At 35.0% G+C, this 27091-nt stretch overlaps 1 protein-coding gene and 1 non-coding gene across 19 annotated transcripts in view; both read left to right on the forward strand.

Annotated features, from left to right (window-relative positions):
* FSD1L (fibronectin type III and SPRY domain containing 1 like) overlaps nt 1-27091 on the forward strand; it is an 85037-nt gene that overhangs the window by 37443 nt on the left and 20503 nt on the right. For 10 of the 18 annotated variants that reach the window (XM_078373806.1, XM_078373808.1, XM_017975225.4 and 7 more), the window contains 4 exons: nt 2092-2213; nt 17049-17258; nt 20358-20456; nt 24285-24414. In XM_078373806.1, coding sequence (XP_078229932.1) covers nt 2092-2213; nt 17049-17258; nt 20358-20456; nt 24285-24414 — 561 coding nt within the window. Of the gene's footprint in view, nt 1-2091; nt 2214-17048; nt 17259-20357; nt 20457-24284; nt 24415-25069; nt 25103-27091 lie in introns of all 18 variants that reach the window. The other 8 variants (XM_035253721.3, XM_009000755.5, XM_078373789.1 and 5 more) reach the window with 1 other exon arrangement.
* LOC118148127 (U6 spliceosomal RNA) lies at nt 18768-18871 on the forward strand. Its single transcript, XR_004734924.1, has one exon. It is a non-coding gene; the product is annotated as a U6 spliceosomal RNA (small nuclear RNA).

Consider the following 27091-nt stretch of genomic DNA (forward strand, 5'->3'; position numbering starts at 1 on the left):
CAGGATTAGGAGAGAAAACTAAGGATAGAAATAAGATAATAGCACATCTCTATTACTGGCGTGTACTTCTGGGCACTTAATAATACTGAAATATGATTAGTTGAGATATATTGCAGGAGTTATTGGTTCTTGAAAGACGGGTTATGAAAGGCTCAAGTTAATTAGGTAGTTTGAGGAAATTGAAAGTGTTCATATGTTTTGTAGTTGTTTTCTTTTTGCAGAAATCAAGAGGAAAGGATCCTTGAATTTACCTTGCACTAGTAGAAATGAACTAAGAAAATCAAGGGGAATTGAAACATACCTAGCCACATGGATCCTGTAGTATAGAGAATTATCTAAAGAATTTTAGATGTTTAGTTCAGGCTTTGAGGCACATGTCTAAATATATGAAGTAAAAAATTAAAGTTCAATCTTCTGAAAGATTGTAGCATTGCTGCACATCTAAATTGGTTCATGGAAACCTTTAAATTTTCATTCACTAGGAAATAAGGGTTGTTTTTGTTTTTTTAAGCTGTGATAAGCCTTTCTAATGTGTTTATAGGGCATATTCTTTTTCTTTGATGTCATGGTGATTAAAGTCTTACAGGTTTAAGATTCTCTAAAATACTTTCAGATATTTTTTCCCTCAATATTTCTGAGTAAACATTTAAATATTTGGTCAGGCTTTGAAGAAACCAAGTAGATTCAAACCTATTCACCGATTCAGTGAGCATTTATTAAGTACCTACAGCTCTTTCAGATGTCCTCAAATCAAAGGATACTTGGGGCTGTAAAAAATAACATCTGAAGGACTTAGGATTTGTTCCTTTTTATTGAAATTGTGTTATTTGAGAGCCAAACAGTTTAGTGTAATATGCATGAAATACTCAGCATTATAGTTGGCATATACTGCATTCAGTCAGTGTGAGTTCCCTTTTTTGTAAATTGTATTTCAGTGTAGCCCTTTCTTCTTGATAAACACATCAACTGTTGTTTACTCATTGTTACTATTAAATGATTACTAGTTTTAAAATGAAGTAAAATAACTGAAGATAGAAACAGTTTGATATTTTTCATCCCAAAATAAGTGAATACAACAAGTTTGACATCTTTCATTTCATTGACTTCTCGGATAGATTTGGCAGATATGGTTGACAAGGCCAAGTATTCCCTTTGTCCACCAGCTCTGTTTCCTTCCTTTTCCAAATTGTGTACTAGGAGGATAGTGTTCACCTGTAGTACTTCTCATCATTCTTGAACCAAAGATCGTAAGGGCTTACTTTGTGATACTTGTGGAAATGTACTGGAATAAGAAAAATGGAAATTTGAGATAAAATTACAAATTAATAGAATAAGAGGATTTCTTTTAATCTCCAGTTTTAATGGACTGCAGTTTCTGTGTACTTTGGATAAAGTGGCTTCATTCTTTTTTGGTTTATCTAGTAAATGTTTATTGAATTCCTATTGTTTCCATGGCGTATAGTTTTTCACAGGGTTGTTTCTTATAGTATGTTTTCCTATGTCTGATATTGATTGATCAGAGTGACACCTAGTATGGTATTCATTGATAGTGATTTCACTTATCCATGGCCTTTCTTTAGCAACTACCAAACTATACAATATTTGGTCAATCTGCCTCTACTCTTATTTGAGGGTACATGGGTTAGCTCTTTTGACTAGGGAGAATGTTTGAATCAGGGTGTGATTCAAATGAATTTAAGTTCATTATCTGGCATATGAAAAGGAGTAAGGCTGGCATCAGGAAGTCAGTAAGATTGAGTGTACAGAGGTTCAGGTGAATGTGGGGTCTGGTAAAGATTATTTTTATCGGATATGTTTCTTATGTTATTTGTATATGTGCAATTTAATACAAATTGGCTGGAGGAAAGTTGCTAATGAATTCTCTTAAATATCTTTAAAAAGACATTTTGTAGTGTTTTTAATCTAGTTAATTTTGAAAAGACTATAAGAGCAAATTTCTATTTCACTTTTACTTTTGTTATAGTCTCTGAAATTGTTAGTGATATAATTTGTCTTTTCATTTTAGAAATTAAATATTATTTGGTACTTCCTATTCTTTTATTTTAAAAAGTATGTTTGTGTTTACCATAGAGTCACAATGGCTTCAGCCTTTCGCCTTTCTTTGAAACCCAAGGTCAGTGACAACATGACTCATTTAATGGTGGATTTCTCACAGGAAAGACAAATGCTGCAAACTTTGAAGTTTTTGCCAGGTAAATACATGTATTACATGTAAAGTTTTGTATAAAAACTTTTTTTAAAAAGATTTTTTTGCAATGAACATTGGTATGTAAATATTGAGGAAGTATAGTGTGATTTTTTTTTTTCATTCAGCTAAGGAATAAGTAAATTTGCTAGTCTTTTATTTTTAGAGATTTTGTTGGTAGTAAAAATTGCATTTTAAGAATCCAATCAAGGGATCTTTTATTGTTAGCTTGGCAGAGGGAAGCAGTATGGTGTGATGGTTAACAGTGAGTCTCAACGCCAGACTTCTCAGGTTTGAATCCTCTTGCTTACTTGCTATGTAATCTTGAACAATTTACTTAACTTGCTTCATTTTAACATCTTTCAAATGTGATATTATTCTTCTAGGGTTTTTATAAGGATTAAATAAATTGATACCTCCAAAGTATTTCTAATACTATCTGCATATGGTTAAAATTCAGTAAATGTTAGGTGTTATTATTATTGTTGTTGTGATTGTTGGCTCAGATGGAACTTTAGTAATATGTTAACATTGTTTTATAAAGTATTAATGTGAGGATATTGCAGTAACCAAAACCATTTGTGATAGAGTTCCAAATTATTCATATATGTACAAGAGCCAATTAAGGACCAGCTTAGTCTGTTTTGTGTTGCCATAACAGAAGGCCTGAGACTGGGTAATTTTTTATAAAGAAAAGAGGTTCTGTAGGCTGAGAAATTCAAGACTGGGCAGCAGTGTCTGGCAGCTTCTGGTGATAGCCTCATGCTGCGTCAAAACATGATGGAGTACAGAAGCGGAACCAGACACATGCAAAAAAGGCAAAACAAGAGAGGCAGCCTCACTTTGTAAGACCCTTCCTTCATGGGAACTGGGAACTAATCCATTTTTACAAGAACTGACCTAGTCTTTTTTTTTTTTTGGAGACAAAGTCTTGCCTGTTACCCAGGCTGTAGTGCAGTGGTGCAATCTCGGCTCATTGCAACCTCTGCTTCCCAGATTCAAGTGATTCTCCTGCCTCAGCCTTCTGAGTTGCTGGGATTACAGGCACACACCACCACACTTAGCTAATTTTTTTGTATCTTTAGTAGAGACGGGGTTTCACCATGTTGGTCAGGCTGGTCTCAAACTCCTGACCTTGTGATTCACCCGCTTGGCCTCCCAAAGTGCTAGGATTACAAGCATGAGCCACTGTGCCTGGCCACCCAGTCTTTTCAGAAAGATGTTAATCTGTTGTGATGACCTAAACACCTCTTAAAGGCACCACTTCCCAACACTGCCATGTTGGTGACCAAACTTGAAAATGAGTTTGCTAGGGACAAGTCAGGAATATGGCTTACAACCTTTTGGTTAGGTTTTTTCTGAGCATCATGTTGCTGATAACTAAAACTATATAGAGGTGATTTGAGGGATCAAGGAATTTCCTGAAAGTGACATGTTTTACTTACAAGTACTTGTTTTGGAGGTTAGCTGTTTTTGAATAGAGAATGTTGGTTATATGAAACTGTTTCTTTTTTTCTTGAATATATATGATAAGGGACTTTAAATATGATTGGAAAAACAGGTTGGTAGTTGTAGCACTTTATTGGAACCTAGGAAGGGTAGCGCAAGTGAAGTACTAATTTGTGTGATATAGATTGGAAGTTCTAGAGGAGTTCGTAAAAGGAAAAGATGAGAGAAGGAACTGTAGTTGTAGAGGAAGAAAGTATACTTGTCATTGCCTACTTACCAAAACAATGGCCTTTCAGAATTTCTATATTTTCATTCACAGGGCTCTACTTAAGAGTGAAACTGCTATTAAAGCAGGAATAAACATTTTTGAAAGTTTTATTTTGGTTACCATATAATTTAAAATGGTTTGGTCTTTTCAGTCTGATATACAGAATTTATTAGTGAGAAGCTGGATTTTATTTTAGTTTTGAAAATTTGAGGTGGTAGTATCAAAGTTTCACAGTTTACCAGTTAACTGAGGTTTACTTTTAAGTAGAACACTCTTCTGTTCACCTGTGGGAGATAGGGACTTAAATTTCAGACTAGAAAGCATATCTCCAAATGTGAACTCTTACTTAAGAAAGGAGAATAGAAAATATGTTTAGAAGTCACATTAACTATATGTCTCTGCTTACCACCAGTATGACCCTAAAACTTTAGAATTTCACCCTTCTTCATACTGCTGTCAGATGTAAAACATTCTTAGTATAATCTCCATCTGAGCAGAGAGCAAAGAAAAATTTCAGCAACCTAGAAAGAAAAGTTGTCCTTTCCTGCTTATCTGTTTATAAAAGTCAGTTTAGTATTTTTATTGGAAAAAGGAATATATATGCATGTGGTAAGGCCGTTAAAGTAGTATAAAAGCGTGTAAAGTAAAAAGTAGCCTTTTCATCTCACACTTCAGTTTTCCCTAGGAGCTAGCACTGTTAACTAGCATGTATTTATCTTTCCAGAAACAGTCTATGCCTATACAAGTATCATCATATAGACAGAATCATATAATTGGTATTTTTTGGCAATTTCATGTGATTAAACCTAACATATAATTCACCTCCTTTAAAAAGGTGGAAGCTTATAGTAGAGCAAGAACTCAAAAAAAGGAAGCATACATATACACTATTATATAATATTGCTTTGCCACTTAACAGTATGTAGGAGTTTATTCCAGATCACTGTAGAGCTTCACTTTTTTTCATGACTAGATAGTAGGAATGTAATTAGTTCTTGATGAGTATTTAGGTTTATAGTCTGTTTATTAGAAATGATGCTGAAATGATCAAATACTTGTATATGTTTGCAGAGAGGTGCCACTGTCTCTTGAGGACAAATTCCTGGAAGTGGAAGTGCATGTTTATTTTAAATTTGAGTAGGTTTTTAAGTTGTCAAAGAGATTTCACAGTTTATGTGTACTGGAAAATATTTGAATGCCTATATGGTTATACAGCAAACACTGCTGTCAGGGTTTACTTTTTTCCTATTCCCCTAGGTGACAAATGTATTGTGATTGTTTTAGCATTCATTTCTTGAATGAGATTGTGGATTTGTCATATTTTCATAAGCCACTTTAAAAATGAACTTGCTATATTTGAATTTTGTCAATTTTTCATGGGATTGTTAGTCTTTTTAGTAATGATATGTAGGGCAGGATCTTTTAATAAAGAAGTCAACCTTTGTTCTATGCGGTGTATCTCCTTGCTCACCTTGATCATTTGCCTGTTGAATTTATGGTGATTTTTTTTCCTAACAACAAGTTTTAATTTTAATGCAGTTATATACATCATACTTTTCTTTTGTGACTCAGATTTTATAAAGATCTTACTTAGAAAGACTTTCCCTATTTCAAGATGTAAAAAATACACATATTTTCTTATATTTAAAGCTTTTTAGAAATAAACTTTAGAGCAATTTTAGTTTTATAGTAAAATTGAATGAAAGGTGTGGAGATTTCTCATATACCTTCACACATGTATAGCTTCCTTCACTATCAACGTCTCCCACCAGAGTGGTAATTTATTATAATTGATGAACCTACAGTGACACATCATTACCACCCAAAAGTCTATGGTTTACATTAAGGTTTCCTCCTGTTGTTCTACATGTTATGGGTTTGGACAGATGTATACTGACATGTATCCACCATTGTATTATAATAGTATTTTCACTGCCCTAAAAATCCTCTGTGTCTCACATTTTCATCCTTCCCTACCCCCAGTTCATGGCAACCACTGATCTATTTATTATCTCCATAGTTTTGCCTTTTCTAGAATCTTGTATAGTTGGAATCATATAGTAGGTAGCCTTTTCACATTGCTTTTTTTCACTTAGTAATATACATTTTAAGTTTCCTCCGTGTATATTAATGACCTGATAGCTCATTTCTTTTTAGTATGGAATAATATTCCATTATGTGGATGCACCATGATTTATTTATTCATTCATATACTGAAGCACATCTTGGTTACTTCCAAGTTTGGGCAGTATGAGTAAGGCTACTATAAACATCTGTGTGTACATTTTTGTGTAGACATAAGTTTTTAATTCCTTTGGGTAAATGCCAGTTACTGAATAGTATGGTAAAAGTCTGTTTAATTTTATAGAAAACTACCAAACTGTCTTCCAAAGTGTCTGTATGATTTTGCATTCCCACCAGCAATGAATGAGAGTTCTATTGTTCTACATTTTCATCAATTGGTGATATTGTGGTATTTTATTATTTTTTAAATTTCAGTTTCCCTAATGACATATTATGTGAAGGATCTTTATATATATTTATTGTATGTATGTCTTCTTTAGTGAGATGTCTATAAGGTCTTTGGCCTTTTTTTTTTTTTTTTTACATTGGATTGTTACTTTTCTTATTGTTGAATATTAAGAGTTCTTTTGTAGTCCTTATCAGATGTTTCTTTTGCAAATACTGTCTCCCTGTCATTGGCTTCTTTTTCCCTTGACAGTGTCTTCTACTGAGCAAGATTTTTAATTTTAATAATGTTTAGCCTATCTTTATTGTTTCTTTCATGAAGGATGCCTTTGGTTCCTTTGTTTCTTCTTTCACCAATACCACATCTTGATGACTGTAGCTTTATAGTATGTCTGAGAGTTGAGTAGTTTCAGCTTCCAACTTTGACCTTCTTTTTCAATATTGTGTTGCTTTTATCTGGATCCTTTGCACTTCCATATAAACTTTAGAGTCAACTGAATGATATCCACAAAATAGTTTACTGGGATTATGATTGGGATTGTATTCAATCTGTAGATCAAGTTGGGAAGAACTGACATCTGATGAACATTGAGTATTTCTATCGACGGACATGGAATATCTCTACAATTTAGTTCTGTGATTTCTTTCATTAGAGCTTTGTCATTTTCTGCATGTAAATATTGAACATATTTTGTTAGATTTATATCAAAGGATTTCATTTTTGGGGTGCTGTTGTAAATGGTATTGTGATTTTAATTTCCAAACTCCACTAGTTCATTTCTGGCATACAGGAAATTGATGGAATTTTGTATATTAACCTTGCATCCTGCAACCTTGCTGTAATCACTTATTAGTTTCAGGAGTTTTTTGTTGATTCTGTCGGATTTTCTACATAGATGATCATGTCATTTGTTAACAAACAGAGTTTTATTTCTTTCTTCTCAGTCTGAATACCTTTTATTGTCTTACTGCATTACCTAAGACTTCCAGTACTATGTTGGAAGCACTCAAAAGAGGGGAATCTTTGCCTTGTTCCTGAACTTAGTGGAAAAACGTTGAGTTTCTCACATAAAGTATGGTGTTAGCTGTAAGCTTTTTTGTGTAGCTATTTCTTAACAAGTTGAGTTGAGGAAGTTCCCTTTTGTTCCTATTTCACTGAGAGTTTTTATTTTGAATGAGTGCTGGAATTTGTTAAATGCATTTTTTGCATCTATTTATCTGATTGTGAGGTTTTTCTTTTTTAGCCTATTGATGTGATGGGTTACATTGATTTTTCAAATGTTGAACCAGCCTGCATACTTGGAATAAATACCAGTTAGTCAAGGGTATAATTCTTTTTGTTGTTGGATTTGGTTTGCTAATATTTTGTTGAGGATTTTTTACATCTAATTTATGAGACATATTGGCTTGTAGTTTTCTTTTCCAGTAATATCTTTGTCAGTTTTGATATTAGGGTACTGCTGGCTTCATAGAATGAGTTAGGAAGTATTCTCTCTACTTTTTTCTTCTGCAAGAGATTTAAGAGAGTTGGTATACTTTTGTTCTGAAAAATATGGTAGAATTCACTAGTGAACACTTTTGTGCTTGGTGCTTTCTGTTTTGGCAGGTTATTAATATCAATTCAATTTTTTAGATAGATATAGACCTATTCAGATTGTCTGTTTTCCTTCTGTGGATTTTGACAGATTGTGTCTTTCGTGGAATTGGTCCATTCATTTAGATTCTCAAATTTGTGGACATAGAGTTGTTCATAGAATTCCTTGATTAGCCTTTTAATGTCCATAGGATCTGTGGTGATGTGCCCTCTTTCATTTTTGATACTAGTAATTTGTGCCCTCTTTCTTTTCTTAGTCTGGCTAGAGGTTTATTGATTTCATTGATCTTTCAAAGAACCAGGTTTTGCTTTCATGATTTTTTTCCATTGATGTCCCTCTTTTCAGTTTCATTGATTTCTGTTCTTGTTTTTTGTTTGTTTTTAGAGTTGGGGTCTTGCTCTGTTGCCCAGGCTGGAGTGAAGTTATGCAATCATAGCTCACTGCAGCCTTGAACTTCTGGGCTCAAGGGATCATCCTGCCACAGCCTCCTGAGTAGTTAGGACTACTGGCATGTGCTACCATGCCCAGCTTTTTTTTTTTTTTTAGAGACGGGATCTTAGTGTGTTGCCCAGGCTGGTCTCAAACTCCTGGCCTCAAGTGATCTTCCCACCTCAGCCTTCTAAAGCACTGGGACTACAGGTGTGAGCTACCACACCCAACCTGATTTCTGTTCTAATTTTTATTATTTCTTTTCTTCTGCTTGCTTTGGTTAATATATATTTTTTTCCTTTAGTTTACCAAGGTAGAAGCTTAAATTTTTGGTTTTAGATTTTAGTTTCTAATATAATCATTTGTCAGTGGTGAGGATACATTCTAAAAAATGTGATGATTGGCAATTTTTGTCACTGCAAACATGTTAAAGTGCAAACATGACAAACCAAGATGGTATAGCCTACTACATATCTAGGCTGTATGATACAGCTGATTGCTCCTAGGCTACCAGCCTGTACAGCATGTTACTGCACTGAATACTGTAAACAGTTGTAACACAATGACAATAATTTAAATATCTAGACTGAGAAAAAAATACAGTCAAAATATGGTATTGTAATCTTATGGGACCACTTTTATATATGTGGTCTGTCATTGACCATAATGTTGTTATATGGCTCATGACCACATGTGCATTCAGTGTTATAAATTTCCGTCTAAGCACTGCTTTCATTGCATTCAACAAATTTTGATAAGTTGGGTTTTCATTTTTATTTAGTTCAAAATATTTTAAAATTTTTTCTTGAGATTTATTCTTTGACTATGTGTTACTTAGAAGTGTGCTTTTTTGGTTTGTTTCTGGGTTTTTTGGAGACAGAGTCTTGCTCTGTTGCCCAAGCTGGAGTGCAGTGGGGCAATCTCGGCTCACTGCAACCTCTGCCTCCCAAGTTCAAACAGTTATTCTGTCTCAGTCTCTCAAGGAGCTGGGACTGTAGCACTCCTGGCTAATTTTTGTATTTTTAGTAGAGATGGGGTTTCTCCATGTTGGCCAGGCTGGCCTTGAACTTCTTACCTCAAGTGATTCCCCCATCCCCACACCCCCCAAAGTGCAGGGATTACAGGCATGAGCCACTGGGCTTGGTTAAAAGTGGGTTGTTTGATCTCAAAGTATAATGGGACTTTCCAGCTATCTATCTTTTTCTATTAATTGATTTCTAATGCAATCGTTGTATGATTTCTAGACTTTTGAATTTGTTAATGTGTGTTTTATAGCCCAGAATGTAGTCTCTGTCTTTGCAAATGTTCTACAGGAGCTTGAGAAGAATGTGTATTCTGCTATTGTTGGATGAAGTAGTCTGTAGATATCAATTATATGCAGTTGATTCATGGAGTCGTTGAGTTCAACTATGTACTTAGTGATTTTCTGCCTCTCTCCCATCACTTGTATCATTGCTGTCATTTCTTTCACTTATGCAGCAGTATATATAAGCACATATATACATCACACACATTCAAATAAATAGTTGCCCTTATTATTTTGAATTAACTGTTGGTTAGATCAGTCAAGAATAAGAAAAATAAGTTTTTATTTTATCTTCACTTATACTTCTCCAGTGCTCTTTGTTTCCTTCTCTTTAAGAAACTTTTAAAAAACATTTCTTACATAGTAGGTCTATTGGCAACAGAGTTCCTCAATTTTTATTTGTCTGAGAGAGTTATTATTTATCCTTCACTACTAAAGGATAATTTCAAGGGATACAGAATTGCTCCCCTCTAGGTAAGGTCCCCTCCCCTCCACCCCCACCTGGCTGCTTTCAAGTGTTTTCTTTGTCTTTGATTTTCTGTAATCTGAATATTATATGCCTAGATACAGTTTGTGTGTGTGTATATATATGGCGGGAGCATTTATTTTAGTTGATCACTGAGCATCTTAGATCTGTAGTTTGGTGTCTGATATCAATTTGGGAATTTCTCAGTCATTATAGTTTCAAATATATCTTCTTTTCCTTTCTGTCTTCTCCTTCCATAATTTCCATTATATGTATTTACTTTTTTTGTAGTTCCATAGTAAATTTTGGATATTCTGTTCTGTGGGGTTTCTTCAAATCATTTTTGTCTTTGCTGTTTCATCTTGCAGGTTTCTCTTGAGAGTTCCTCAAGCTCAAAGAAGAGATCCTTTCCAGTCTGCTAATAAGTCCATTAACTTATTCTTAATTTATGGCACAGTGTTTTATCTTTAGCCTTTCTTTGTGGTTCGTTCTTAGAATTTCTGTCTCTCTGCTTATATTGCCCATTTGTTCTTTTATGCTATTGACTTTCTCCATTTTATGCTGTCTGCTTTCTCCATGAGAGCCCTTGGAATATTATAACTTTTAAATTATTGGTCTGATAATTCCAATATCTCTGTCGTATCCGAGTCTGGTTCTGATGTGTGCTCTCCTATTCAGACTACGGTTTTCTTGCCTTTCTGTACGCCTTGTAATTTTTTCTTGATAGCCAGACATGTATTGGGTTAAAGAAACAAATGTAAATAGGTCTTCATTAATTTGGTGGTAAGGTGTGTGGGAGGGGAAGCATTCTGTAGCACTATAATTAGGTCTCAGTCTTTTTGTGAGCCTGTGCCTCTGGACTTGTGAACTTCACAAAGGACTTCTCAGTTTTCCCCAGTCATCACTCCTGAATTTTTAGGTGGAACAGGATGGCTAGAGTGGGCTGGGGTTGGTTTGGGTATTTCCCTTTGCCCAGATGGAGTAGCTGATTGGAGTTGGATGTTTCCCTTTCCCCAGGTTACGTAGGCTATGATAAAACCCCAACAGATTAGACTCTGATAAATAGTTTCTCTTAAGGAAAAAGAAGCTCTGATGTATTTCAAAATACTTCCTTTTCTCCTTCCCCTGCCGTGGAAGCATAAGGGGATTTTTCTCCATTATTCATGGTGAGAACCTGGTAAGCTCCTGGAGGTGTGGGGACACTCCTATGACTGAGTCCACTTGGATCTGGACTCTCAGACATCCTGCTGTATCCCATAAATAATTTCAATTTCAATTAAAATTTAAATAAATATTTGGCCAAGGGATTATAATCTCAAGCATTTGAGATAGTTTATTTCCCTTTCAGTTCTCAGTGGAGTATTTTATGGAGAAAACTCAGTTTAATAATATCAGAAAGGCTTTTCTAATAGCGACAACTGACTAGCTATGTGACAAGATCAATTTCAGGAAATAGTAATTCTTCTCATCACTAAAAAAATTCAAGAAGCTTGACAATAACTTGAAGCCAATGTTGTAAAGGGAATGCATTCATCAGAAGATATCGACCAGTTGCTTCTCAAACTTTAAAGTGCATGCAAATCAGCTGCAGATTCTGATTCAAGAAGGTTAATGTTGGCTTTGAGGTAACTGTTAGGGCGATTTTTATATACGTTCAAGGTAAGAAGCACTGCCTTATTTATAAAAGCTCAGCAATGCAACACAATAAAATTATTTTATGCAGGATTTTTTTTTTCTTTTTTTTTCTTTGTCATGATAGGATCCCTCCAAAGTATGGTAGTTATAACAGTCTTTGGTAGTATATGAGTCCTCTTCTTTTTCTTTTTGAAATTTTTGAAGTTTTTTTTTTCAGATTGTGCCCAATCCCTTGCGCTGGTTTTCATGAATTCTTTAAGATGACATTGTTGCTTCTTTCTTTTTTTTTTTTGAGACGGAGTCTTGCTCTGTCACCAGGCTGGAGTATAGTGGTGCAGTCTCGGCTCACTGCAACCTCTGCCTCCTGGGTTCAAGTGATTCTTCCACCTCAGCCTCCTGAGTAGCTGAAACCATAGGCATGGGCCACCATGCCCAGCTAACTTTTTTGTATTTTTAGTAGAGACGGGGTTTCACTGTGTTGGCCAGGATGGTCTCGATCTCTTGACCTCATGATCCACCCTCCTTGGCCTCCCAAAGTGCTGGGATTACAGGCATGAGGCACTGTGCCCGGCCCATTGTTGCTTATTTCTAAGGTTCTCATCATTTACACTTCCTTATTTTCTGAGACAAGGTCTTTCTGTATCACCGAGGCTGGAGTGCAGTGGCATTATCATAGTTCACTGTAGTCTCTAACTCCTGGACTCAAGCAGTCTTTCTCGCATCAGCCTCCTGAGTTGTTAGGACTACAGGTGCATTCCACCACACCGAGCTAATTTTTAAATTTTTTTTTTTTTTTTGTAAAGATGGAGGTCTTGCTGTGTTGCCCAGGCTGGTGTCAAACTCCTGGCCTCAAGCCATCCTCTAGCCGTAGCCTCCCAAAGTGCTAGAATTATAGGCATGAACCACTGAACCCAGCCATCATTTCCATGTTTAAATCAGTATTCTTGTTATTGGTCATACTTAGGTCCAAAAAAGTTAGTTTACCAAACACAGACTCTACTTCCCAGGTTATTATAAATTACCAATAAGGCAAAGTCAGAAATTTTCAGAGATTGTGCCTTTAGGTTCCCAGGTCAGTTTGGTTTCTATCATTTATCCCTTTGTGTTAGTTTTTTAGATCACTCATTACTACCTGGCCAGATAGTTTAACTATTATAACATGTTTTTTTCTTTTCATCATTATTCAGGTATCTTTCTGCATACTACAGTTCTTCGATTTTATATATTTTTATATACTAATATATATGGCCTTAGCTTAGAGTGCCTTTCTTTAAGAATAGTTAAAGGCTGTTGTCTCTAAGTCAGACTATCTATGTTTAAATACTGTTTCTTTCTTAATTGTCTAGCTCTGTAATCTTGGGCAAGTTACTTTGACATCTTTGAGCCCCTAATAAAGATAATGATAATATAAAGTTTATGGTATTGTAATGGTAAGGATTAAAGTGAAAGCACTCAATAAATGATCGCTATTGTTGTTACTACCATTATTTTTTACTTTTCTATTTAACTTATGAAGAAAATCTTGTTTCATTGATGCCTTTGAAATTGTATTTTTCACTTTGTATTTATTTCAAGTTCACTGTTTTACTTGTACTTGGAGAATTTACATGTTGATTTATAGCAGTTGAGACTTTAACTGTTTTTTCTACCCCCTTCTCAGTTTTCTCATGTGAATCACTAATACCAATTATAACATTTTTTCCCGTAATGTTTTCTGTTGTAAGCAGAACTTTCCCCCCTAAAATCCAGTGTATACATCATCATTTTTCTTTATCTAGATTTTCCATCACTTCTAAAGTCTGACAGAGAGTGAACATACACATAGCTATTGCTACTACTTTGATTTTAAAAAAACAACGATTTAAAAAGCAGTCTTCTTACCATTACTTCCCTTCTTTGGGGCTTTCAGTGACAGCTTAACAGACCAATACCATGCTTATTGTATAGTCAAGTAGATTGCATGAACAGTTAGGATTTCCCCTTTTGGTAAACTATTAAGACAGTTAAAGGAATGAGGTATAATAAAAAAAAAGAAAGAAAGAAAGAAAGCTTTTTGAGACAGGGTCTTGCTGTGTCACCCAGGCTGGAGTACAGTGGCAGAACCACTGAGTGTCAACCTCCTGGACTCAAGCAGTTCTCCTGCCTCAGCCTTCTGAGTAACTGGGACCACGGGAATGTACCACCATAACCCAATTAAATTTTTCGATTTTTTGTAGAGATGGGGTCTCACTTTGTTGCCCAGGCTGGTCTCAAACTTTTGGGCTCAAGTGATCCTCCCGCCTCAGCCTCCCAAAGTACTGGGATCACAGCTATGAGCCACTGTGCCCAGCAGAAAAATATAATAGGTTTTAAAAATTAATGAAGAATGCATTTAAATCTCTAATTTTTAATAATCTATAGCATAAACATGAATCAAATTAACTTATAAAATGAAGAAATATCTCTATCTCTTAATTTTATCAATATCACTATAATCTATTCTAGAGTATATTTTGTGTAGTAATATTAGTTATGGACATATCCGAGTCTTAACAGTGGTAGTGATGATGGTCAGTGATAATTACGAAGTCATTATCTACTCTTAGCCATTTTTTATGCATTGAAATTTTGACTTTATATCCTTTCTCCTTTCTGAGTTTCTGGAGCTAAGAAAAGAAATAAGTCTGGCAATGCTGATGCCACTTATCCTTTTACATTCAGATGCAGAGAAAGCATTTAGTAACTTCTTCAACTAATTTCTGCACTATTGCTAGTTAGTCACTGTTGCTTTATGGAAATATGTAGGTAGATGTGTGGATTGCTTTCCTTCCAAAGAGTTCTGCATTTCCTAAGTAATATTTTTATGTTATAAATATACTACCTTTCATCTTTCCCTGAATGTATATGCCTTATTTGGGGAATTATTTTCTTCTCTATAAAATCTAGAGTGAACTTCCCACATGTTACATCCAAGTCAACCTTAATTTTGATATACCACTCTTAAATTATCTAAATATTCTTTGTCCCTCCCACATGTCATCACTTTCTTAGGTTTATTTTTTCTTTTTAACTTCAGTTTCCATTTTATCAATTGGCTTTCTTTTGGGGACCATTATTCACAAGAAAGAAGAATCTGCCTGCCAGTGCAGTCTTACTAGAATAGCAGCTGAATGGAGTGGTAAAGAGTAGGGAGCTAACTAGGCCTACTCACCAATTAAGTGACTTTTTTTATACCAATCTCTCAGGACTTTTAGTTGCAGATTTATGACTCAGCAAAATTTTCAAATTGCTATAGACGATGGCCTTTACATTTCCATGTAGGCATAGCAGAGCATATTAAATTCATGATTGCCTTCTCTTGGCAGTGAATAGTAGTCAATAATTCTTATGTTTCAGTAATAAAGAGTAACAAATGTTATTGATTATAAAGACGAAAATCCTACAAGACAGATGAAGGAAACTGATGGCAATGACAAATAATAAATGCTTCTTTGGTTGTCAGTTGCCTTACTAATAAGTTATATCCTATTCTAAGTATTTTTTGTACAATTACACATGCAGAGTTTAACTTTGGGGAGACTCTGTAGTTAGTGGAAATCGATCATACTTCTAAGTCAAATTTGTTTCATCTTGGTGTTATTTTACTGAGTTTATTATTTGTTAGGTCTCATATTGCTATGCATCTTAACTTTTATATGTAATTATTTTGTTACTGTTGTGGTTTTAAAAAAACTTAGCAAAAGTCATCCCTCAGTATTTGTGCGGGATTGGTTCTAGCACCTTTGTTGAATTACCAAAATCCACAGATGTTCCAGTCCCTCGTAAAAAATGGTTATTTGCATATAACCTATGCACATCCTCTCATATACTTTAAGTAATCGCTAATTACTTATAATACCTAATACTATATAACCACTATGTTAATAGTTGTTGCACTGTAGTTTTAATTTTTTTATTGTTGTATTGTTATTTTTACCTTTTCTGAATATCTTTTGATCCAAGGTTGATTGAATCTGTGGATACAGAGGGCCAACTTTACTTTGTTTTTTAGAACAGGGTTATATTTGTGGAGAATTGAGCATGATAGTACAGAAAGTTACCATAAACCCACTACCTCCCCCATATACAATATACCCTGTTATTGCTATTCTGCATTAATGTGGTACATTTGATATAATTGATCAACAGTGATACGTTATTAAAGTTTATATTTTATATTGGCATTTACTCTTTGTGTTAAGCAGTTCTGTGGGTTCTGATAAATGTATAATGTCTTATGTCTACCATTATATTACCATACGGAATAGTTTTACTGCCTTGAAATTCCCTTCTGTACCACCTATTCATCCCTTGTGTCCTGCAACCCTTCTATGGTCACTTGTTAGTTCCAGGAATTTTATATTCATTGGATATTCTACATAGACAGTCATGTCATTCACAAAGAGTTTTATTTTTTCCTTTATAATTGGTATTTTTCTTTATTTATTGATATGATTATATAATTTTTCTGCAGTTAATGTGATAAATTCAAATGTTTAGCCCTGCATAACAGGAATAAACCTTTTGAATTTTATTTTTAGTAATAAAATGTTTAAATCTGATACCTGCTGGACTGCATAGTTTTACACAGTTCAGACAAGTCTGTATCACTGGAGGACCGTGTTCTACAGTTGTTATGTCCATGGAACATGTGTTGATGTTAAAAAGCTATGAAATATGTCTTTCATGGAAAAGAAATTAATGTTCATACATGTTAAATGTGGCTCATTTACTTCAGTTTATTTTAATGAAATGTAGAATCTTGGGAGGAACATTCAGAAATCCTTAAGTATTTTGCAGGGTTGGGGAATTAATTTTTGTTTAGTCCTGAGAAATTACAATTCTTAGGTAAATGAGATTTTAAAAATACATTCAAGAGTGAAAATATACTCTTGAATTATTTTAATCATCATATTCAAAGCAATTTATTCTGTTTGTTAATGTTGATATAATTTGTATTCCACAGTTATTTGAAATATTATATTAAAAGTATAATATGTTCTGAAGTATCAAGTCATTCTTGATTCTTTATCCTTAGCATGTACTTTGAAAAATAGTTATTTTACATTTATAGGATATCCTTTTGCTTAATCCGATCTACTTTTGAGCAGTTTAAAAGCAGCATGAAAAAGCAATTTGAATGATACAGATATTTGATTAGTGCTAATAAATGAGGAATGTATGAGTCCTTTTTTTCTTCTTTGCAGTCCCCAAAGCTCCAGAGATAGATCCAGTCGAGTGTTTGGTGGCAGATAACTCTGTAACAGTAGCTTGGAGAATGCCAGAAGAAGATAATAAGATTGACCATTTTATACTGGAACATAGGAAGACTAATTTTGATGGACTTCCACGTGTGAAGGATGAGCGATGCTGGGAGATAATTGATAATATTAAGGGTACTGAATATACACTATCAGGTATCGTGACTGCATTTCAGGAATCTCATGCTCAGAAGATAAATGTAGTTCTGAAAAATATTTTGAGTTACTTTAAAGAATAAAGTTTTTAAGTTTCTTTAGCCATACTGGGTTTTTAGATATTTATTATGGAAATGATTTTCTGTTGAAACATCAAAGAAACCCTCTTTTTTTTTTTTTTTTTTTTTTTTGAGATAGGGTCTTGCTCTGTTATCACCCAGGCTGGAGTACAGTGGTGGGATCTTGGCTCACTGCAACCTCACCTCCTGGGTTCAAGAGATTCTCCCACCTCAGCCTCCTAAGAAGCTGGGACTACAGGCGCGGGCCACCATGCCTAGCTAGTTTTTGTGTTTTTTGGTAGAGACAGGGTTTCACCATGTTACCCAGGCTGGAAACCTTTGTTTTTATTACTTTTGGACATTTGTAACATAGTAAAACAGAATATACATAAAACAAGTATAAAGGGATAGTCTGAAAACAGTATTTAAGAATAGCATTTAATTTTTACCTTGGTTTTCTGACTCTTAAAAAACTATTATTTTTTTTTTAGATGTTTCCAGTACCCATTTCACTAATCACGTAAATACTGTTGCTTTTACTGTTTTAAGATTACCTTCATGTTAATAATTAAAGACCTGTGACTTGGTATAATATTAGAAATTTGTGTTGGGTTTTTGAAAGAGGCTGTCTCAATATATAGTGGATTTTTTTCTTTTTGAGATGGAGTCTTATTCTGTTGCCAGGCTGGAGTGCAGTGGTGCAATCTTGGCTTGCTGCAACCTCTGCCTCCTGGGTTCAAGCGATTCTTCCACCTTAGCCTCCTGAGTAGCTGGGACCACAGGCACGTGCTACCACACCAGGCTAATTTTTGTATTTTTAGTAGAGACGGGGTTTCACCATGTTGGCCAGGATGGTCTTGATCTCTTGACCTCGTGATCTGCCCACCTGGGCCTCCCGAAGTGCTGGGATTACAGGTGTGAGCCACCGCGCCCAGCCTGTAGTGGACTTTTATATTTGAAATGGCTAAATATTGCCTGAGTTATTCAATGCTTTTTATGTGTGAGCAGTGATGTTAGCAGCACCATCATTGAGCAGTTACCATTTGTCAGGAGATGGGCTCAAGTGTATTACATATAGTACATCTCATTTAATCAGCCTAATCTTATTTATCTTTACAACAATTATGAAGTTAGTTTTATCATTTCTGTTCTGCAGCTAGAAAACTGAGAGGCTCAGTCAAGTTGTTGAAGTTCCCCATAGCTAGTAATTTCTAAACTGAGATATTAATCTAGACTTAACTTCAAAATGCTTGTTACTAATCTCTGTTTTTACTTCCTCTTTAAATTCATTTTAACATAAAAAAACAATATTTCATGAATATAAAAATTAGGGTGTCCACTTTAAATTCAATATGTTATTGTAAATTGTACCATCTCTCTTTCAGTGAAATACTACTTTAAATGAGGCTTGAAAGGGTACTTTTTAATCACTTGGTTAAAATAAAAGTTGATGCTCCCTTCGGCAGCATGTATACTAAAATTGGAATGATATAGAAATTAGCATGGCCCCTGCGCAAGGATGACATGCAAATTCATGAAGCATTCCATATTTTTTTTGGGAAAACTGGCTAGCCATGTGCAGAAAGCAGAAACTGGACCTTTTCCTGACACCTTCCACTTAAATTAACTCCAGATGAATTAAAGACTTAAACATAAGACCTAACACCATAAAAACCCTAGAAGAAAACCTAGGCAATACCATTCAGGACATAAGCATAGGCAAGGACTTCATGACTAAAACACCAAAAGCATTGGCAACAAAAGCCAAAATAGACAAATGGGACCTAATCAAACTCCAGAGCTTCTGTACAGCAAAAGAAACAATCATTAGAGTGAACTGGCAACCAACAGAACGGGAAAAACTTTTTGCAGTTTACCTATCTGACAAAGGGCTGATACCCAGAATTTACAAAGAACTAAAACAGATTTACAAGAAAAAAACAAACAAACCCATTCAAAAGTGGGCAAAGGATATGAACAGACACTTTTCAAAAGAAGACATACATGATGCCAACAAACATATGAAAAAATGCTCATCATCACTGGTCATTAGAGAAATGCAAATCAAAACCACACTGAGATACCACCTCACACCAGTTAGAATGGCGGTCATTATAAAATCTGGAGACAATAGATGCTGGAGTGGATGTGGAGAAATAGGAACACTTTTACACTGTTGGTGGGGGTGTAAATTAGTTCAACCATTGTGGAAGACAGTGTGGCGATTCCTCAAGGACCTAGAAATAGAAATTCTATTTGACCCAGCAATCCCATTACTGGGTATATATCCAAAGGATTATAAATCGTTCTGTTATAAAGATGCATGCACATGAATGTTCATCGTGGCAGTGTTTACAATAGCAAAGACCTGGAACCAACCCAAATGACCATCAATGAAAGACTGGACAGGGAAAATGTGGCACATAGGCACCATGGAATAGTATGTAGCCATAAAAAACGATGAGTTCATGTCCTTTTTAGGGACGTGGCTGAACCTGGAAACCATCATTCTCAGCAAACTGACACAAGAACAGAAAATCAAACACCGCATTTCTCACTCATGGTCGGGTGGTGAACAATGAGAACACATGGACACAGGGAGGGGAACATCATACGCTGGGATCTGTTGTGGGGGACTAGGGGAGGGACAGCGGGAGGTAAGGAGTTGGGGAGGGATAACATGGGGAGAAATGTCAGGTATAGGTGATGGGGATGGGGCAGTAAACCACATTGCCGAGTATGTACCTATGCAACAATCCTGCATGTTCTTCACATGTACCCCAGAACCTAAAGTGCAATAAAATATATATATTTAAAATAAAAATAAAAAAAAAGGTTGATAAACTATGTATTTCTTTTGAAGAAAATAATAATTAAATCATGGTTCCTCTTATTTTAAGCATATCACTCTTTTAACATAAATTTTTACTCTTCCTGAATACAGAGACACAGTACTTAATGTTTGAAGGCTCATACTCATACTTTTGGGAATAGAGTTCTTTACTTTTCATGTTTGAAAATCATGTTCTCATTTTTTCAGGCTTAAAATTTGATTCAAAGTATATGAATTTCAGAGTACGAGCTTGTAACAAGGCTGTGGCTGGAGAGTATTCTGATCCAGTGACTCTAGAGACCAAAGGTAAGATCAGAAGCTATTTATACAGCATAAAACAAAGCTTAACATCTGAAGTTATTTATAACTTTGTAACAGGAAGCACTTCATGTGATGTTGAATTCCTTCTCCACTTCCCCTAGCGAAGCTTTCTCAACAGTAAGAATTTTAAGAAAGGGAAAATAGAACTACATTAGAGATTTTATTGGGTTTTCCTATGTGATTATGTTCATACAGATAGAATAGACTCAGATGATGGTATTGTATTATCTGGTGGATGATTAATTTACAAATTTCAATCTTGTTACTTATAGGTAAGTGTCACTGAGATTTACCCAGAGTTTTCTAATAGAATGGATTATGAATCAATATTGGGGAAGTATCTGGTTTAGTTCAGGTCCTTTCTGTTTTCCTGAATCTTATTGTAGTAATTAACATTTATATATGTTAATGGTTGAAAGCACTCTCAGTTCTTTATTAGATTACTTTATCAGTGTACTACATATTATTGATATCCATATTGCAGATGAAAAATAAAGTTGTAATATGTTAATTGACTTTCCCATCATCCCTAGACCTACTTTGGAAAGGTGTTAATAAGAATCCACTTCTGAGTTCTGTGCCAACCCTTACTATGAGCCTGGAACCTAGGTTCTTCTAGTCTCTGCAAGCAATTTGGATGTAATGAAAACTCCCTAGAGTAGCAGACTTGAATACAGAGGGTTTTTTAGGTATTTTATCAATTTGAAGGTCATAATGCTGGAGACTTTCACAATTGTGAGATGATTATTGACTGGATTTAATTCCAGAACCAGACTCTATACGTTCTTGTAGGCACTTGGGGCTTAAGGCAGTCCACTGACCTCTAGTTCATATAGCATTTGAATAGGCTTACCTGTCAAAATTTGACAGGATATGGAGGATGACAAAAAAAAATCATATCAGACTAAAACAAAATATGAGGCTTATAAATTACTGATGAGACAAACTCAGAAAAATGTTTGCATCACAAAGGTCTAAAATAAAATCTAACTTGAAGTAATTTGTTTGGATTAGCAGATGTTTTTATTTGAGAACTATAGGTAACTTAGCCAAGAAATGCAGTTACTCTGTATTACTTGTTATCAAAGTGAGATGTTACTGTGCTTTCTTTAGAAGTTTTTACCATTTGAAAATATAGTCATAGCTGGGCACAGTGAGCACCTGTAATCCCAGCACTTTAGAAGGCCGGGGCAGGCAGATCACCTGAGGTTGGCAGTTCAAGACCAGTCTGACTAACATGGGTAAACCCTGTCTCTACTAAAAATACAAAAAATTAGCCAAGTGTGGTGGTGCATGCCTGAATCCCAGCTACTTGGGAGGCTGAGGCAGGAGAATCGCTTGAACCTGGAAGGTGGAGGTTGCAGTGAGCCGGTGAGCTGAGATCACGTCATTGCACTCCAGCATGGGTAACAAGAGTAAAATGCTATCTCAAAGAGCTGCATAGGAAAGATCCACATTTTTACAAATGACACACTGAACAATTGTTTACCAATTTGGCTTGTTGCTGCGTTTTTCAGCCAACCAGTAGAAATTAGTACATGGACAAAAAACTAGAGAGAGAAAGGAGAAAAGGTAGAGACTAAATAGTTGAGCCTACCAAAATTTCATATCCTTCCACGTAAGGTTCTTGGTATGGAAAATAGTGAACATTGTTTATTTCTGTTCCTTCAACATATGTAGCACTATTTCTTCTGGCATTGAAATTCTCAAAAGTAATGAGTAATATAAGTTCTGTTCTTATCATCAGAATATTTAAGCTATATTATTATTTATTTTTTGTGAAGGTAAATGATATTATATTACTAAATCATAACTCTCCAATTTTAACTGATAGCAGCTATGATATAATTTCAACAAGAAAGCAGCCACTGGCACAAGTAAAACATAAGAAACATATCTGTACTCTGATATTTGGTGCTTTGTTTTAACAGACTTTTAAAGATAAGGGAACCAGTATCTAGTTTTATTATAGGGCTTATACAAGAGATAGGACCTCACTTTTGAGGCTAGATTTTTTTTTTTTAATACAGAGTGTTATCTATGTTACCTTAGAGGAGCTCTATAACTCTACTGAGGTCCTATAAAGGGATAATGTCCAAAAAGAGAAAAGAGATACGAAAATGACACTCCTTAGGATTAAAACCCATGCCTTTTTGTTTGGATGCTGCAGCATTTGATAATTCTGGTCTTAAGTGGTTTGGAATGGTACTTTCTTTTTTTTTTTGCCACCTTTGACACCAGAAGATGGCCCTTCTCTCCATCATAGCAAACATTAGGGGACAGCCTTAGGCTGTCTTTCTTTTTTTAAAAAAAACAGCCTTAGGATTTTAGCAAGCAGTTGAGAATTGATGGCACCTTAGAGTTAAATCCAACTTTCTTTCTCAAAAATGTAGGTGCTGTCACATGCATTACCTAATAGCTCACATACAGATGTTACCTTTATTAAGGCAGTTCATTCTTGGAAATGCAGGGTATCAGTGTTAACTTAATCCTAACCTTCTGGTAACCTGCCTATTAAGGAATTCTATTTTCATTTTTGTTAAGAAGCTGCATTATTTCTTTTTTCTGTAAGTTTATTTCTGTTTAGATGCAGATTTTGAAAGCTGTGAACTTCTTTGTATGGTATGACTTTTACTGGAAGCTGTGTGGTCAGTAGATTGGTATTCAGAATCTTGTTTCATAAATAAAAACAATGAACAATAGCTCCAATGCATAGTTGAAATTAAAGTGCTCTTTATAGAACAGTAGGGATAAAAGGATTATTGATTAATTAAGTAAACAGGCTCTCTATATGTTTATTTTGTTGTTTGATGATGCATAGTTCACAGACACATTGAAGCATTAGCTAAATTAAGTAATATCTGTAAATGAAATCAAGTTTTATAAAGGAATACTGTTATTTCTTAATAATTACTAGCAGTTTGAACTTTTGGAGGGAAATAGAATTAATATGCAGATTAGTTAGTAACTATGTAATAGCTGATACTTCGCAAGATTGAGATTCTGAGAGTTATATTTTAAGATAAAAGGAATGGTACATTGATCAGCCATGAATCAATACATTCTAATGATTTACCCTCAGTTTCCAAAAAGGGAAGCTTATAACTTGTTTCACTGATTTCTTAAATTAGCAGTTCTGAGTAAGTCTTGTGAAAAGTATGGATAATTCCTCAAAATATCAAATAATCTGGAAAGCACAGTTTTGTTTTATGAGTTTTTTTGTTTTCATTTATGTGGTCCCTTTTTCCTCTGTACTCTTTGCCATGTAAATCATCTATCAACTGGGTCAGTTTCCTTGTTCTGCCATCATGGCCTCAGTTTCTCCATGCTTGTCTTACTTTGAAACTGAGAGTTTAGGTGTGAAATTACTAAATACTAGAGCATCAGAGAAAATGTATATGCCAGGTTCTATAATTTTTTACACTGTGTAGCTTTATCCTTTTCCTTAATTCTTCCAGTTCCCCTTCCTATTTAGTTATAAAAGTCAACTGATATCCTAATAACAGGAAATTGAGGTTACTGTGTACTCACTGAGCTTTTAGTAGAATGAACAGCAGAAATGCCAGTAGCCATGCAAGTACATTGTATTTGGTTGGAGTATAGGATATATTGAGAAGAATAATGGGAAATCAGATAAGAATTATAAATTATAGCCTAATTGTTGAGAACTTTAAGAGCTAAGATTATGAATTTGAATTTTATTTTCTGTATTCGGTGTTGAATTGAGTAGGAAAATATTGTGATGATAGCTGTGTTTCAGAAAGTGGAGATATGCTATATTTTAAAAATATATTGAAATATTGTCTTAAATAGCACTTAACTTCAATTTGGATAACTCTTCATCCCATTTGAACTTGAAAGTTGAAGATACCTGTGTAGAGTGGGATCCTACTGGAGGAAAAGGCCAAGAAAGTAAAATTAAAGGAAAAGAGAACAAGGGCAGGTAAGCCAGGGCATTAAATCTGTCATATGAACAAATGCTTGTATACTGGTTCTTAAGTAACAGTAACTTACATTGAAATTCTTAGTCAATATACCTATGAGATTTATGGTATATTAGTAGCACCAAAGTGAAGACTATAATACTATTTGTCAATAGTTGAATGTCATTAACGTTTTTATTACTCTTTTTAATTTTCATTCCTAATCCTCTTATACATTTTCATTTCAGTATTCCAATTTTTTCAAGTTACATGTGCAGCAAGTTGACTTGCTTTAGAAGAAATTTCTGGTATAATTCCTGAATTTTAGACTTACAAATCACCTATGCTACCTGCAGGTCTGGTGTGCGCTAAATGACAGCGTTTAGCAGGTACAACCCTAGGGTCTTAACCTCTCATCAGCAACACAATGAACCTAAGAGGCAAGCTCGAGGACCTTTTGTTATTATCATAACTAACTTATTTAAATAAAATCAAAGCATGGGAGCCTCTTTCTTTTTTAATAGAAGAAATTTTTGCTCAAATTGAAGATAAATACCATGTGAGTTACAATAATGAACCCCAAAAAATTTCTCACCAGGCCTTTAATCTGATTTTATTATAAGCCGTTAAAGTTATGAAACAGTTTCTTAACAGTTGCCTGTTTTTATCTGACAGTGTCCATGTTACTTCACTGAAGAAACACACAAGGTGATGATCTATGTCTGTCTAGTTCTAGGACTTAGTATAATCTAGCTTGGCTGATTTAAAACAACTTTGATTTTTTTCTTTTAACCAATATGCAGAAGCCATTGCGGCAGCGTCCATAAGCTAAAACACTGCTCTGCATAGACTGTATTGGTAGCTTACGTTTTGAATTTACATTATAGTGTGCTGCATATTATTTGGATTATATTGTATGTGGTAACAAAATAAGCTCTGCTTTAAAGTCTTTCTTGAATTTATTTCCCTTATCTGATTTTTTTCTGCTTTTACTCATACTTGGCATCTTTCTTGTTGTACTGAATAATATTCATTAGTTTAACATTATAGCTTTGCTTTTATTTGACAGACAGCAGGTTTGAATGGTTCTCTATTTTATAGTGATGAGGCAGTTTCAAAAACAACAAGAACAAAAAATAAAGGTCATTGCTAAAGACAGTGCCAGAAAGATGAATTGTTTCAATTTGCATGAGTAATAATGTGCTTATTTTGAAGATACTACATATCTTTACCGGAAACCAGAATATGTTCTCTTCTCAAAATTAGCTTCCTCTTCTTTTCAGTTGATTTACTTATTATTGGTAAAAGTGATTTTATGGTGTATTATAAATTGGAAAATGCTGGATTTAATAGTCTATGAAATTTTGTTTGGTCACTTGGAAATTTTTAGATTGCATATTTATGATTTAAGGTTATGTCATTTCTTTCTCCCTCCCTACTTTTTAAGAGTATTTTATATATAGACTACTTGTGGAATGTTATACGCATTTATATATTCTTTCCATAAATATTTGCTCACTGTAGGATATCTGCTGGATGTTACAGGATTTATAGGGATTAAACACTATCTCTTCTTTCAAGAAATTTACCCTAATTCATGTAGATGAGATGTATGTAAAAGTAGCAATAATGCAAGGTAGATACATGTGCATTGCTAAGTGTGAATGAAGGTGTTCAGAGGAAGAAAGACATCTAGAGCTGCCAGGTGTTGAGGTGGTCAGGTAGGATAGTGAGCCTAACTAAATACTAATCAAGCCTTTATTGATGTGCTGTGATCGTATACGCAAGAGGCCACAAAGGAAAGGGTATTCACTTCCCCAGTGTTCAGTTTTTCCCAACAGAATGGACCTGGGTGAAGGTCACGTGAATCAACACGGATAATACAGATCTTCTCAATGCCAGCAAGCCCCAAACAAAAGGCTCTTGCCAGTTAATGGACCTGAGAACCAAGAAGGTGGGGAGTGAGGGGCTAAAATGGGAAAATACTAAAACGGAGTGTAGAAGAATGTTTTTAGACCATCACTCCTCCCCTGGCCTCTGCCCTAGAGGAGTTTTACACAGAGGCACCTGAAAATTATCTTGGCTATGGCCTCCCTCTGATAAGGGGACCTCAGAATAGAGGTGCCTTGGCTAGGAATGCAGATATGGTGTATGATCGTGATGGGGAGAAGTGTGGAATTGCAACTCTTTCTAGAAACTACAGTGCACTAGTTGTGCACCAAGTCTGATGTGAGGAGGGCAGCTCACCCTATCCTGTGCCCCCACCCTGCCTCACCAACAGGCCTATGCTTGGGCCTGAAAGATCACACATAGAATTTGGGCCTGGAACTGGACTCCTCAGACTGGTTATTTAGCCTGGTAGGATTTGGGGGACTTTCGTTAAAGAAATGATATTCAGGCTAGTTCTTGAGCAAGTTGAAAAATGTGTGGTGGTTAGACTTGCAGTGAAAGGGGTAACAGCCAGAGGAAAGGCACTGAAGCAGATGGTGTGAGTTTAAACATTTTGGCTGGTATATTTAGCTGTGTAGTGCTCTCTAGGGGTGAAAAGGCTAGAAAGGCAGATTGGGACTAAATCAAGAACCAGAATGCTGTGCTAAGTCATTTGTAAGCAGTATAGAAGTACATGAAGATTTTTAAATAGAGGAATCAGAGCTAGCTTTATCTTGTAATAATGAACAAGATGAATTGGATAGCAAA

Source organism: Callithrix jacchus, chromosome 1 (genome assembly GCF_049354715.1).
Source record: "Callithrix jacchus isolate 240 chromosome 1, calJac240_pri, whole genome shotgun sequence".
Lineage (NCBI taxonomy): Eukaryota > Metazoa > Chordata > Mammalia > Primates > Cebidae > Callithrix > Callithrix jacchus.